Source organism: Chiloscyllium plagiosum, chromosome 2 (genome assembly GCF_004010195.1).
Source record: "Chiloscyllium plagiosum isolate BGI_BamShark_2017 chromosome 2, ASM401019v2, whole genome shotgun sequence".
Lineage (NCBI taxonomy): Eukaryota > Metazoa > Chordata > Chondrichthyes > Orectolobiformes > Hemiscylliidae > Chiloscyllium > Chiloscyllium plagiosum.
This window is the reverse complement of record NC_057711.1, coordinates 75,569,473-75,585,335: the sequence shown is the minus strand read 5'-3', so window position 1 is coordinate 75,585,335 and position 15,863 is coordinate 75,569,473. Positions and strand designations below refer to the sequence as shown.

General features: G+C 40.8%; 1 protein-coding gene across 6 annotated transcripts in view; it reads left to right on the top strand.

Annotated features, from left to right (window-relative positions):
* Positions 1-15,863, top strand: part of trpm6 (transient receptor potential cation channel, subfamily M, member 6) — a 177,285-nt gene extending 161,422 nt beyond the window's left edge. For all 6 annotated transcript variants that reach the window (XM_043712212.1, XM_043712207.1, XM_043712192.1 and 3 more), the window contains 5 exons: positions 334-416; positions 6,012-6,217; positions 11,637-11,688; positions 14,486-14,592; positions 15,588-15,863. In XM_043712212.1, coding sequence (XP_043568147.1) covers positions 334-416; positions 6,012-6,217; positions 11,637-11,688; positions 14,486-14,592; positions 15,588-15,670 — 531 coding nt within the window. In that variant the 3' untranslated portion in view covers positions 15,671-15,863. The remainder of the gene's footprint in view (positions 1-333; positions 417-6,011; positions 6,218-11,636; positions 11,689-14,485; positions 14,593-15,587) is intronic.

Here is a 15,863-nt window from a genome sequence, read left to right as displayed (position 1 = left end):
ATCATATTGAAATGAGGAGCAAGCTTTGACTGCCACATGGCTTGCTCCTGCTCTAGCTCTTACGAGTTGCACCCTATTTTGGATGGGATATTGAAGAAATAAAAGTCAAAATTCAGGTTAAACTTTACTAAGGGGAATATTCTGTACACACTATATGCTGTATACTCTTTATAAATGTATCTAGAGTTTTGTCATGTGCAAAGAAATCTTTGAACATTTTCCAACAGTTTGATCAAAGTATACCAAAACAGAATTTTAAACTAAGTATTGATATGCAGATTTTGTTTTGTTCCATTATGAAAAGTTTTTGGTTTTTATTTTGCTTTCTTTCAGGAAATTCAGCAGCAAAGAGCTGCACAGAAACTCATTTACACTTTTAATCAAATGAAGCCACAAACCATTCCTTACACTCCACGGTAAGAAGCTGGATTTATCAAATATGTTACACTGTGCAACTCTGTGTAGCATCAAAGATATCACACCATTCGATGGTTTCACCAGCACTCAGTTCTGAATGGATATCTAAAACCTACCCCAGTTCCATTCCAAAATATTAGGTACATCAAAAAACCTTGATAGTATTTTAAAACAGCGGAATTTCTCCAAAATGTGGCTAAGTGCCATGGTGGCGAGTTTAGTGGAGGGTGTTGCCTTGTGATGTGAAACGACTTTTCTCACATAGTTCTCCAGTGCTGGTTAAGTACATACCATGCCTGCATGGTGCCACCCTTGTCTAATGGTACGCTTATTGACAGTGAAAGTGCTTGGTGTAACTGGGACTTTACAACATTCACGCTGTGGGCAACATATTTAAACCCCAGCTGTGCACCATTTCACGTGCTTCCAGCCTAGTCTGAAGTAGCCACCCAGGTCAGTGCAGCATTCACAGTTCAGGGAAATGTGCAGCAATGCTGCAAAAAAGTTAATTATCTTCTGTGCTCCAGAAGGATAAATCCATCTTCTCTTTGCTATCGAGCATTGTACCTCTGCAACTGAACCCCCCCAACAACCAACCAAGGCTCATGGCCTACCACTCTCACTATTGCATGCATCATCTTCCATTAATGGGTCTCAGCCATCCCAACCCTCCCAAGCTACTCACTGTTTCTGTCCTCTGCCCTACCTGCTCATTCATTCAGCTCTCTTTCCTGACTGTAGGAGGGGCCTAATGACTCCTAATTGACCATTTGATTGGATCTCAGACAGGGTGTTTGCTAAATAAGCCGGTGCCACATATTGTAGGTCTGACATTGATGTAGCACAATGCTATGCACCAACATATCCACTGTTCCATTTTGGCAAAATCCATAGCTTCGGAGTGAAAGGATGACCTGTTAGAACTGAGGTAAGGAAGAATTCCTTGAACCAGAGGGTCGGTAATCTGGGAAACTAATTGCAATCTAGGGAACTATTCAATACAAAAGGCTGTGCATGTCTGGTCATTGAATGTATTTAAGACAGAGATAGATTGGTTCTTGATTGGTAAGGGGATCATTGGTTATGGGAGAAGGCAGGAGAATGGGTTTGAGAAACATATCAGCCATGATTGAATGGCAAAGCAGAATTGATGGGCTGAATGGCCTAATTCTGGTATTATGGTCTCATAGTACATCAAAATCTACCTGGTTTTATATCTGCTAAGGTAATGATGTTGTGAGCATCCAAGTAAGTGTAATGTGCAAGTGAAAACATGCTACAGCCCTAAGCTGCACCCTGTTCTGATGCATGAAATGGATGCCTGCACCTGCATGCAGCAGTATTGCATTGCAATGTGTTGGGGAACCTGAAAGTGCAGCATTGAAGTGGTGACTTGCATTAATGAGTCCCAAATGCCACCTAATGAGGCAGGTGCTTTGCCTTTGGCCTTGGGCAGAGGCTGCAGGTGGTCACTGCCCACGTAGCATGAGATATTGGCGAATTCTCACCAAGGTGGATACCCAGAGATGACACTGGTCAATTGCACTGCATGGTATCTGCTCAGTCCTTTAAGTTGGAATTGTCATCACCTGGTCTTTCTATTGCCTAAAAAAGTAACAGGGAGAAAGTGAGGACAGCAGATGCTGGAGATCAGAGTCGAGAGTGTGGTGCTGGGAAAGAACAGCAGAGGAGGCAGCATCCGAGGAGCAGGATAAGCATAAGCCCTTCATCATTCCATTCCTGATGAAAGGCTTATGCCTGAAACATTGACTCTCCTGCTCCTCACATGCTGCCTGACCTCCTGTACTTTCCCAGCACCACACTCTTGACTAAAAAAGTAGCAGCTTGCAAATAAATAGGGCAAAACTAGGTAATAATGAGATTTAGTACATCCAAAACCGCCCTCACTATTCACTCACAAGTTTTTTTTTATCTTGCTGTTAAAATCTATGTGGAAAATCTGACTTATTTTTCTCAGCATTGAGAATCTCATTGTTTTTATTCTCATCATATTTTCCTAATTGTGGAATCATTCTCACATCATTCAGAGATTGAGAAAATTCAGCCTCATTTCTCAACCATCATTCAACAATGTCAAGTCTGGTAGTTAAAAATCTCATGCAAGAAACTAGTGAGCATAAATCAAGGCACAATACCCTGGTGCTGTACTGAAGGTATGCTGTCTTTTACATGTAAAAGATACCGCTATCATTTGAAAGAGAGCACGGGAGCTTTCAGCAGCATCCTTAAAAGCAGATTAAGAGCTCATTTATTTTAGTGCTATTAATGGGGCTGCACAAAATGGCTGCTGTGTGTCCAACTATGCATCGATACCAATGGCGTTCTTTGGAACGCCCTGAGGTCATGAAAGGCACTTTATAAATGCAGGTTGTTACTTTAAATGCTACCTAATATCTCGACAGTGGCTATTCTCACCAAAGTGGATTCTGAAATATATGGCTGCTAGGAGTGACAGCGTGCCTAAGTCATTCAGTCATTTTGGTGCACTTCTGCCCTAGTTTTGACTGATCAGTAAGTCAGAAAATAAAACTCCACCTGTTTAAAGAAACTAACATTGTTTTGCTGTTGCATTTGGTGCTCTTGAATTGTCCCCACATTGCAAGATGCAAATAGAAATAACAATTCACAGTGGTAGGAATTCCAACATAAAATGATTGCTGCTATAACCAGGATAACAAAATTCCTCTTGTAGTAAGGAGAATACATTGGCTAACTTACCAACCCACCAATAAAACAACAAAATGGCAATATTGTGAAATGGCACAGTGCAGAAAAGAATATGCTGTTAAATAACATTTGTGTAAAATGTGAGCCGGTAGCTAATTTCAAATGAAGATTTTCATTGTCTGATTTTATATTTCAATGGGAATTGCAAAGTATCTTATGTTTTGACCAACTGCTTCTCATATCACAGTTTTTCCATTATATCTCAGTTTGTGACACAGTAGCAAAGGTAGTTCAAATATTCTTCATAAATTTTATGCTAGACATTAAAATAGTTACACTTTTCAGTTAAAAACACATCTTTGTGCTCACAGCACAAAACACTCAGGAATTTATTGATAGATTTTCGGATTGAATCTTATTTGGGGAATGCACAGTGTCATATTCATATGGCGGACTTTTCCCAGCATTTGGGCGGTTGGAAAAAAACAAGAAATATGAGAGAATGTGGCAACAATATTAAAATGAGATTCTTGACATTGAGAAAAAAAGTTTTCCCTTAAGGTATTGTCATTTTGGTGAGAAACTTGCTGGTAAGCAGTGAGGACCTGATTTCTATGAATTTGCATCTCAGTATTATGTAGTCCTCACTTTCTCCATCTCATTGTTAGTTAATCTCACCCAGTTTATTTGTATTTTGCAATTCTCCCAGATACCGGTGAGAAACTAGCTGGTGTCAGTTCCCAATCTGAAAGCCTGAGTGGTTACCTATTGGCTGCAGCTCTCTGGTATCTTTTCTGGGTGTCCATGTCAGCCATCATCCACAGACATTTGAGGGCATGTGTCATGGGCAGTGACTGTCTTTGTTTCTCTATCCACAGCATCATCATAGCCAATCTTGGACTACTTTTAAAACCACTTCAGCAATCAGCTTTGGAATTCACCAACACCTTACACTGCAACGTTCCTACCAGTTCATTTTGCACCAAAGGCACTCATCCATGTTGTCTGTCTGTATAGGCTACAATTTGCTTTCTTACATTCATGTACTTTGTGTTTACTTGGACAGACAGCATTTCAGCCTGCCTTTTAGCACAGATAAAACGTCAGGTAGCTTGTCATGCATTTCCGCACTGAACAGTCAACGGGTGGATATTCCCCCTATGGCACCAAACTACATCAATGTCACACTTACAGCAAGTGCCAGCAGTTTCCAAGACTAAGCAAATGGCCACATCTGAAAGTCCTTCTTAATTGAGTGAAAGGAGTCTGTGGTCATTTGAGGAATGCCACCACATTTAGTCAAGAGCATTGTCCAAACTGAGTCAAGGGGTTCGGCCAGAATTAGCACTACACAGCTTTGGAGTCTTGGGCAATAAACCTTAAGGGGGGTTATTAGGGGAGGTTGGGAGAGGAAAGTGGGAAAATCAAATGTGAGAATTGGATCCATTGCATTGGGATGCAGAGAGGATAATGACTGATACCAAACCACTTGAGATGGTATTCAACCAGTCTTTAAAGATTAATTTGAAGGAACATCTTCAAGGAGAGAAGAGAGGTGGAGATGTTTCACAAGAAGAATCCAGACTGTATGACCGGAGCAGCAGTTTAGTGAGCACCTCAAGAGGCACAGATATGCTGGAGGGTTTGGGCTATAAAGGTTACAGACTTACTTGTAAGCCCTAAGCTTTATTAGTAAATAAGTACTGACTGATCTTCCTGAAATAACTCGTGTTGAAACATATTGAGCCTTCATCGGTCAATTCAGGACTGTCATATTTGTTCTTGAATAACTTCCATAGAGTATTGATCATTTGGTAAAGCTAAGAGAAGAAATTATAACTTTCTTGACCCACAAGAAGCAGTGGGTACCTTAAAGTGTGGCAAAGACTTCAGTTCGAACACATCGCATACTGTGGAGTATTCACTTCATCTGTATGTGATTCCACTGCCAATCCTGAGCTCCCAAGGGATGGGGAGAGTCCACTTCTGGATGTGTGGAATAGTTTCAGGAAGATTGTCATAAAATGAGTTGGGGGTGGTGGAGATTATGGTGGCCTGAAGGATCGGAGGGTGCTAGGGTGTAGGTCAAAGCCCTTAGGGGAGGTCAGAGGCCTATGACGGGAAAAGATCAAATGCCTGGTGTGAAGTGTGGGAGATTGGAAGCCTTAGGGTTGGGGATGGGAGACAGTAGGATGCCTGGTGGGGAGATCAGGTTCTTGGGGAATAGGGAAGGTCGGTGGCCGTAGGTGGGGCGTAGAAGAATTCAGAGCCATTGGTTGTCATGGCAGATCAGAAAGCTGTGGGAACAGATCAAGGCATTGTAGAATGGGGGTGGGAACAGGAGTGTGGGATGGTGGTTGATTAGAACGGGTTTGAGGGGAAATGGTACCTAATTATGGGTTTGTTAAAACAAGCACACTGAATTGAACAGGTAACTAGAAAGACAAATATCTCTTGATCCAACAGTCCTTCACCTAGGTTCAACTTCATGAATCAAGGGATATCCAGCTGTCTTGTATTTAAGTTGTCTACCTGCCTCTTGGTGGTAGATTGGTAACCAGCATTCTGCCTTGCTTTCATTAACCCAGTTGTAGGCAGGATTCAGACTTTTGACACTTTAGCATAGCATCTGTCCTTTGTGCCACAGAATGGAAATCCTACCCTGCTTTTTTTCACCTCAGTAGCTGAGTAAAGCTGAGGCCAACTGTTAGGCTCTTATTGACATCTAATCTGAGATCAGCTAATTTATCAAAAATGGGCATTATTCCCAGGCTCATCGAGGCCTTTATGGCTCAATAGGACATGAGGCAGGGCCCAACTATCAGGAGATCTGTGAAATGACGCCTTGAGAAAAGGCAAAGGATTTACTTTAATAAACTAAAAATGTCACTCCTTTCTTTTATGAGGTTTTTGGAAGTTTTCCTGGTTTATTGCCATTCTGCTAATCAGTGGTTGACAATGGAAAAGTACATGAATGGTCAGTTCAGAAAGTACAACAACAACAATGGAGATGAGTTAATTCCGACAAATCTGCTGGAGGAGACCATGTTAGCTTTTTCTCACTGGTCGTATGAATACACACGAGGGGAACTACTAGTGCTGGACTTGCAAGGTTAGTGTGGGGTGTTTGAACAAAATTACAACGGCTTGTGTCTTTCTGTATTTTATGGAAGGTTTTCTCTTGTATATTTGTATCCTCCAGGGTTGAGCAAAAACTACTAGGCCACTTACCACCCCAGAGCTGACCAACTACAGGGCAGTGCAGTGGCTCAGTGGTTAGCACTGCTGCCTCACAGCACCAGCGACCCAGGTTCAATTCCAGTCTTGGGTCACTGTCTGTGCATTTGTACATCATCCCTGCGTCTGCATGGGTTTCCACCGGATGCTTCAGTTTTCTCCCATAATCCAGACATGTGCAGGTTAGGTAGATTGGCCATGCTAAATTATCTGTAGTGACTAGGAATGTGCAGGCTGGGTGGGGGCTGGGTCTAGATTTGGGTGAGATGCTCTTCAGAGGGTCAGTATGGACTTGGTGGGACAAATGTCCTCTTTGCACACTGTACGGATTCAACAAATAACAATTTTAACTTGCTCAACTGAGCAGGCAATGTGGAAACTGACCTAAATTGACAGGGTTAAAAGCCACACAACACCAGGTTATAGTCCAACAGATTTAATTGGAAGCACTAGCTTTCGGAGCACTGCTCCTTCATCAGGTGGTTGTGGACTACACAATTGTAAGACACAGAATTTATAGCAAAGGTTTACAGTGTGAGGTAACTGAAATTATACATTGAAAAATACCTTGATTGTTTGTTAAGTCTGTCATCTGTTAGAATGTTCATGTTAGTTTCACTTCTTTCATATGTAAATTGCAAAACTTTTCTTAAAAGTTACATTCTAAGGTTAACTTTAACAATTGGTGTCAGCCCAGATACTGTGTTAAAGGTGTTAGCCCCCTGTGTGCTGCTGTCTGTGCCATAATATTTAGACTGATTCTAATCTAAAAAATGAGTTAACAGTATCTTACATGGATTCATGCAGTTTGCGAGCATTAAAACGTTAATCCTGGCTGTGCTAGTTGACTCAACTGGTGAAGTATAGGAGCAGGCCATGGATAGATCTTTCAGAGAGTCCAGAGGTAATGGTGAGGGAGTAAAAACAGAAAACATTTCTGGAGATTCATTACCTCTGAGTGGATAGATAAGAGAGGAATCATACAAGAGTAGTTTCACTCTTGTATGAATAAGCTGAACATTTAAGGAGACACAGTGAAGGAGGATGGGGTGCTGAGCCATGACAAAGATTATTGAAATTTCAGAAATAATAAGAAGGGATTGCATATTTCTGCACTGGATACATTAATCTCTGGCCCCAAATGTCTATGATGCATATGGATCACTGTTTGGCAAATTGTGTGTGAAACTAGGACATATCTGCTGCTGATGGAAACGTTCTGCCTTTCACGTTGAATGAATTGCACTCCAGAATCCTGTTGGTCCTTACTCTTATCCATGTTACTGGGTTCAGAATGTGTCTCACTAAATTGAATCTAAGTGCAGTTCAGTGCTTTGATTGCAATCACTGACCAGCAAGTGTCAAGTCCCTCAGTTCAGTCTAAATTCTTCTTGTACATCTAGATTATAAATAAATATATAATGCAACTGGAAATTTATGTATTTATTATTTTTTAAAATATAGCCTGAATTCAGAATGTTACAAAATGAAAAAATTAACATTTTGGATCAACTTTAACCATCCCCTTCTAGTGGGAAAAGATAGCAGCCAGTTGACTTTCCCTTTAACATTTGCCTAGTCTTCCTTTCTACTGGGTTGAAGGATCTTGCAAATAGTTCATGTATTCTTCAATTTGTTTGCCTCTTCTTGCTAAGTATGGATTGAGTTGGCATGTTTTGCTGTGATTGTCCCAGACTAGCAAATGCACCTACTTCATGCTACATGTTATGCCTTAAATCTTTGGAAAATCTGAAATAGATACCTAGAATGTTTACATTTATCTGATAATGTCCATTTAAGTTGCCTCTGCCTTTTAAATTTGACAGCTGCTTCCCACTATTAATCTCAATTTCTCTGTGATCATGATGTTATTATAATTAGTTATGATGTGAGAATTAGAAGCATGAAACTGGAATTTTGGCCCCATTCAACAGGACCATGGCACCTGGTTATGGCGTCAACTGCACATTTCCACTTAGCCCTGATAACCATCAGAACATATAGCAAAGGAATACAAGGAGGCCATGATTTGAGATCTTCGATGACCAGATAGTCCTCAACACCATTTTTCTGCCTTTTCCCCAACCCTTGTTCCCTTACTGATCAGAAAATCAGTCTATCACAGCCTTCAAAATATTTAATGACACAGCCTCAACAGCCCTCTGTGGTAAATAACTCCACAGATTCACAACTTTCTGATGGAAGAAATTCCTCATCTGTGTCTTAAATGTGTGACCCCTTATTCTGAAATGATATCCTCTGGTCTTAGACTCTCCCACATGGGTAAACAGCTTTGCTGTATCTATTTTGTCAAGTCCTCGAAGAATTCTGAGTGTTTCAGTAAAGATTGTCTCTTATTCTTTTATATTCTAAGGCCCAATCTACTGAACCATTTCTCATATGTCAGTTCCTCTATACCTTCTCGGCACTGCCCTCATGACTTGTCCTCCCTGTCCATCTTCCTTCCCACCGATCCGCTTCACCCTCCTCTCCGACCTTTCACCATAACCCCTACCTTCATCTACCTATCGCACTCTCAGCTACTTTCCCCCCAGTCCCATCCCCTCCCATTTATCTCTCTACCCCCCGTGCTTTTCCAGCACCCACTCTTGACTCTGATCTCCAACATCTACAGTCCTCAAAGTTAAAAATCACACAACACCAGGTTATAGTCCACCGGGTTTATTTTGTAGCACTGATGAAGCAGTGATTCTCTGAAAGCTAGTGCTTCCACATTAACCCATTAACCAGAAAGAACAGATGAGCTGAATATTATTTAAAGAGAAAGATTGCAGCAAGCTAAGAATAAAAGGATTTGAGAATCACAAAAAGCTAGCATCCAAGTTCTGCATGTAATAGGGAAGGCAAATGGAATGTTAGCCTTCATTTCAAAGGAAATGAAATATAAAAGTAAGAATGTTCTGCTAAAACTAGGTTAAATATCACAATGCCAGGTTATAGTCCAACGGGTTAATGTGGAAGCACTATCAAGTCATCTGCAAACTTGGCTATAGTACATTCACTTTCTTCATCCTCATCAAAATCATTAATATCTATTGTAAGTAACATGATCCCTGTGATTCCTTGTCCCAACTTCTGTCACCTAATAGATAGATAATCCTCTATCCAAGCTGATATACTAACTCCAACACCATGGGTTCTTTCTTTATTAAATGTCCTAATTTTTTTTTTTGAGATTAGATTAGATTCCATATAGTGTGGAAACAGGCCCTTCGGCCCAACTAGTCCACACCGACCCTCCGAAGAGTAACCCACCCAGATCCATTCCCCCTAACTATATGGGCAATTTAGCATGACCAATTCACCTAACCTGCACATCTTTGGACTGTGGGAGGAAATATAAAAGTAAGAATGTTCTGCTAAAACTAGGTTAAATATCACAATGCCAGGTTATAGTCCACCGGGTTTATTTTGTAGCACTGATGAAGCAGTGATTCTCTGAAAGCTAGTGCTTCCACATTAACCCGTTGGACTATAACCTGGCATTGTGATATTTAACCTAGTTTTAGCAGAACATTCTTACTTTTATATTTCATTTCCTTTGAAATGAAGGCTAACATTCCATTTGCCTTCCCTATTACATGCAGAACTTGGATGCTAGCTTTTTGTGATTCTCAAATCCTTTTATTCTTAGCTTGCTGCAATCTTTCTCTTTAAATAATATTCAGCTCATCTGTTCTTTCTGCCAAAAGGCATAACCTTCACATTTTTTTGCATTATATTCCATTTGTCAATTTTTTTGTCTACTCACTTAACCTGCCCAAATCCCTCTGCAGACTCTCTTAAAGTCAAGGCTGTATTCACTTCTGCCTTAAAAATATTTAAAGACTAGTCAATGTCACTTTCTGGGGAAAGACTGTTCTAATGACTCATATCCCTCAGAAAGAAAAATATCCTTCTCATTACAGTCTTAAACCAAGTCCACTGATTTTTCCAATCTCTCTCACAACGGTATTACCCTTTTAGTATTTAGCCTGTCACAATAATGTCACTTTTAGACTTCAATGAAAAGAAGTCCAACCTGTCCAAACTTTCTTCACAAGGTAATCCCCCATCCTAGATATCAGACAAGTCAACCTTCCTTGAACTGCCTGTAATGCATTTACATCCATTCCTAAATAAGAGGACAAAAACTGTACACACTACTCTAGATTTGGTCAAACCAAAGTTTTACACAACAATCACAAAGCAGCCATACTGTAATATTTCATTCCCCTTACAATAAATGACAACATTCCATTTGCCTTCCTAACCACTTGCTGTACTTACATTTTGCAATGCAACACACTGGAACTTTTTTTATTCATTCATGGGATGTGGGGTATCACTGGTTGGGCCAGCATCTTAATTGCCCATCCGAAATTGTTCCAGGGAAGCTGGTGGTGAGCTGCTTTCTTGAACTGCTGCAATCCATGTACTCTAGGCAGACTTGATTTGCTTTTAGGCAAGGAGTTCCAACATTTTGACCCTGTGACATTGAAAGAATGGTGAAGTGGTGATAGATTTCCAACTCAGGATGGTGAGTGGCTTGAAGTGGAACTTGCAAGTGGTGGTGTTCCCATGTATCTGCTGACCTTGTCCTTCCAGATGGTAGTGATTGTGGATTTGGAAATTGCTACCTTTATGAGTTTCTGCAATGTGTTTTTGTAGATGGTGCACACTCCCAATACTGAATGTCAGTGGTGGAGGGAGTAATTGTTTGGAGATGCAATATCAGTAAATCAGGCTACTTTGTACAGGATGGCGTCAAGCTTGTTGTTGGAGCTGCACTCATCTAAGCAAGTAGGGAGTATTCTATCACACTCCTGACTTTTACCTTGGAGATCGTGGACAGACTTCTGGAGAGTCAAGGGTGAGTTACTCTCAGCCTCTGGCCCACTTTTTGGCAACAATATTTACATGGGTAGTCCAGTTCAGTTTCTGGTCAATGGTAACCCCTAGGTGTTGGTAGTGGGGGATTCATTTTGAAGGGAGATAGTTGGATTCTCTCGTATTAGAGGAGATCATTGCTTGGCACTTGTGTGGTCCTGGTTGGATCAACCTTTTTCCAATAAAAAGCACTGCAAACAGCCTCCAGCATGATGCAAACACAGACATGAAAATCTACCTCACAAATTCTTTGAATGAAAGTAAACAATTACGAAATAACTGTGATCTTTCTTTCCCATTCTATCTCTGCAGGGATGCTTTTACAAATTACATCCTATCTTTTACTTGTTTTAAACAATCATTTGGTAGACAAGTTCAATAAATGTCTTTTATTTCCTCTAAAGGCGTTGGAGAAAATCTGACTGACCCATCCGTTATTAAAGCTGAAGAAAAAGCGTAAGTTAAATTGTATGTGTTTGCAAATTTTTGGCTCAACAATTTTTAATGTTGTCTTAGAAAATTTTACAATCTCTGTGAATGACCTGCATATGAAAAAGTTGAGCTTTCTCAAATAATTAATATGGGCTAAATTATTTCAAATCCCATGATACAGCTAGAACAGAAAAGTGCTGCTTTGCCGGTCAAGGGACCTACTGACATGTTGAAGAGTACATGTTTGTTGTGGCATAGTGATTAGCACTGCTGCCTCACAGTGCCAGAGACCCTGGTTCAATTCCCGCCTCAGGCGACTCTCTGTGTGGAGTTTGCTCTTTCTCCTTGTGTCTGTGTGGGTTTGCTCTGGCTTCCTCCCCCAATCCAAAAATATGCAGGTTAGGTGAATTGGCCATGCTAAATTACCTGTAGTGTTAGGTGTAGGGGAATGGAATTAGTTTCCCTAATTCTTTATCAGACTTTGGTAAGATCACACTTAGAGTCCTGACTCTTGTCCTCAGTTCCCCAACCAATAAAGGTGAGAATGCCATATGCCTTCTTTTTCATCCTATCTAAATGTGTGTAAAATAAGGTCCAATTAGATCAAAGAAATGGTCATTTATGGTTCTTGAGTTTTTCATATTCCACAGTTGATAAAGGTGTACTTCAGTGTGCAGGTGTGTAAAGACTGTGTAAACTCTAACAAATCATTTCCATTTGGAATTGGTCACCAACATTTTTTTACTGAAAAATGGGACCGAGGGCTGACTGTTGTCAGTTAGTGCATCAATTAGAGCTATTGTAGTTAATTAAAATTTTACTCGGTGTAAGCACACGTAACACTGAAAATTCCATGTGGAATTTTAAAAGGCTGAAGAGCATTAAAAGTAATCATATTACATTCTCCATTTGCATAATAAAACATCTGAAGACACTTGACTAGAGAATTATAGAGCAAGATTGATACTGAAGCACATAAAGCAGACACCGAAAGTTTTGACAAAGACATGGATGACCATTTTGCGTGGGAGAAATCTGTCTTCAGGAACCTTATCTTTCAAAATGGCCACCCGCACTTAAGATTTTCAGTCCATAATTGGGCTGGTTTGGCAGATGGCCTGGGTGATCTAGCAAGAGCCTAGAAAGCTGCACTTTCCAAGTCAGGCTGGTTGGAAAGTCTGTCTGAAGCTCCAGCACTGTGATCAAAGTTTGAAAATAAAATTAAAAGATTCTCTTCTGCTTATTCCCTCTCAACTTGCATATGCCCCTTACTCCATCCATACTATCAAATACCTCTCTATCCATATCCACAGCTTTCATACTGTCTATGCTACCCTTGGCTCATTTACCCATCACCCATTATCCTTTGTAACCTGTGCCAGTTTATACCCATCTATCCATAGTCCTTTACTGCCTGATGTCACCCTATACCTCCAACCAACCTTATGTGCCATTATAAGCCCTATGACAACTCGCCCCTCTGACAACTCATACTTCCTGCCCACCACACTTTGTCCTCCCCTGTTCACATCAACTTATCTAGTCTTCAGCGCTGGAAATGTGTTGCTGGAAAAGCGCAGCAGGTCAGGCAGCATCCAGGGAACAGGAGAATCGACGTTTCGGGCATAAGCCCTTCTTCAGGAATGGGGAAAGTTTGTCCAGCAGGCTAAGATAAAAGGTAGGGAGGAGGGACTTGGGAGAGGGGCGTCGGAAATGTGATAGGTGGAAAGAGGTCAAGGTGAGGGTGATAGGTCAGACTGGGGTGGGGGCGGAGAGGTCGGGAAGAAGATCTCAGGTTAGGAAGGCGGTGCTGAATTTGATGGATTTGACTGAGACAGGGTGGGGGGAGGGGAAATGAGGAAACTGGTGAAATCCGAGTTCATCCCTTGTGGTTGGAGGGTTCCTAGCCGGAAGATGAGGCGTTCTTCCTCCAACCGTCGTTTTGTTGTGGTCTGACGATGGAGGAGTCCAAAGACCTGCATATCCTTGGTGGAGTGGGAGGGGGAATTGAAATGTTGAGCTACAGGGTGGTTGGGTTGGTTGGTCCGGGTGTCCCAGAGGTGTTCTCTGAAACGCTCCGCAAGTAGCCGGCCTGTCTCCCCAATATAGAGGAGGCCACATCGGGTGCAGAGGATGCAATAGATGATATGTGTGGAGGTGCAGGTGAATCTGTGGTCTTCACCATGAGCAAACTTCAGAAGACAAGCTGCAAGTGTCTATTGATAATATCATTATTGAAAAAACATACTCTCTTGGATAATGCAAAAACGCCAATGCATTCAATGCCCTCCAACAAGCCCCTTATGAAAGCAAACATTCACTTTGGTACTTAGCCCTGAAGTGTTTAATCCCTTATGTCAACATATGTTTCCATTCAATAAGCAATTGCAAGTTGTCATTAAAATGCTCACTTGAGAGACAGTCCATTGTGAAAATGATAGTTTGGGAAATTAATAATACAGCATCCCACATAAACCAAAAGCACCACCTAATCCCACCATGAAACCTAGTGTCCTCTACCTATCCCCCAGACCTTCAGATAATTGAATAATTCATACAATTTCTGTGGGGGTTCTGCTGATCTCCTACTTAAGTTATAACGAGAAATTGCAAGAAATATCCCAGCGGTTCAAGTTCTTTGTTCTTAAATTCCAGAATGTTGGAAGAAGGTTTGAAATGCATAGCTTATACAGCAGACTATTGAAGAATCAATAAATCTAGTTGAAAACATGCTTAGTAAATATGAATAACATCTCTTTGATTATTTTCCACACACGTAATTTTCTTTAACAAAATCTTCACACATTTGTTTGATACTTAGATCACGAGAAATGGTGTTTGGACCGGCTAACCTAGGAGAAGAAGCAATCAGAAACTTTACAGTAAAACATCATTGTAACACTTGCTGCAGAAAACTAAAACTACCAGGTCAGTTCATAATAGGGCATTTCACAATGAAGACTTGCATCTAGCATGGGTGGAATTGGGTACAGAAGACTGAGATTGGGTTGCAGAAGAAAGGAGGGCTATGAATGCTTTCCCTGTTGTTTGATTGGGTTAATTTGATTTGATTCATTATTGTCACATGTAGCGAGATACAGTGAGAAGTATTCTTTTACTAACCAGATAGATCATACCCTACATAAGCACATTGGGGTAATTTGGGTGGCATGATGGCTCAGTGGTTTGCACTGCTGCCTCACAAATCCAGGGACCTGGGTTTGATTCCACCATCAGGTGACCTTCTGTGTGGAGTTTGCACATTCTCCCCGTGTCTGCATGGACTTTATCTGGGTGGTCCAGTTGCCTTCCACAGTTAAAAGATGTGTACGTTAGGTGGGCTAGTCATTCTAAGTTGCCCATAGTGACCAAAATGTGCAGGTTGGGTGAATTAGCCATGGGAAATGCAGGGTTACAGGCATTGGGTGGATCTAGGTGGGATACTTTTCAGAGGGTCAATGTGGACCTGATAGGCTAAATGGTTTACTTCAACAGTGTAAGGATTCTGTGATTCTAATGGAACAGAATGCAGAATATAATGTTTCAGCTGCAGGAAGGGTGCAGAGAAAGATCAACTTTCATATATGAGAGATCTGTTCATAAGTCTGATAACAGAGGAGAAGAAGCTCTTCTTAAATCTTCCTGGTTTTGAACAAAGGAAGAACATACAGAACATACAGTTCACAATGTCACCTTCTGATGGGTGAGCAATGGTATTGTGAATCCATTTACATTTTCAAGGAGTGTTTTTCTAGGGCAATTTTTCAAAAGTGTATTAGGCTGGACAATGCTGTTGATATATCTATGAAAAAGATAGAATATATTCAGCAATGTACTTATTCTGTCACTGCTCAAAACAAGTGGAGTAATTCATCTATTTTGCTTTTTTAGCCCTTCATAAGATCCTTTCTGTTTACCTGCAGATCTGAGAAGAAACTTTTATAACCCAAGCAAAGTAAACCCTCCTGGTGAAGATGATCATTCAACTGCTAAGACAAGTCTGTGACTTTTGGCTTTCTATTTTTTCACAAGGAAGAAACCTAGAACCTACTTTATGGAAATGAAGAATGCCTAATCACATGGAATGTTTAACATAATATTGCAAAAGTACAAACTATTACTCAATACCTATTCAGCAATTGTGAAACTGCCATTGTTAGTATCATGCCAGTAATGTTTATACTTAAATTTTGGATTTG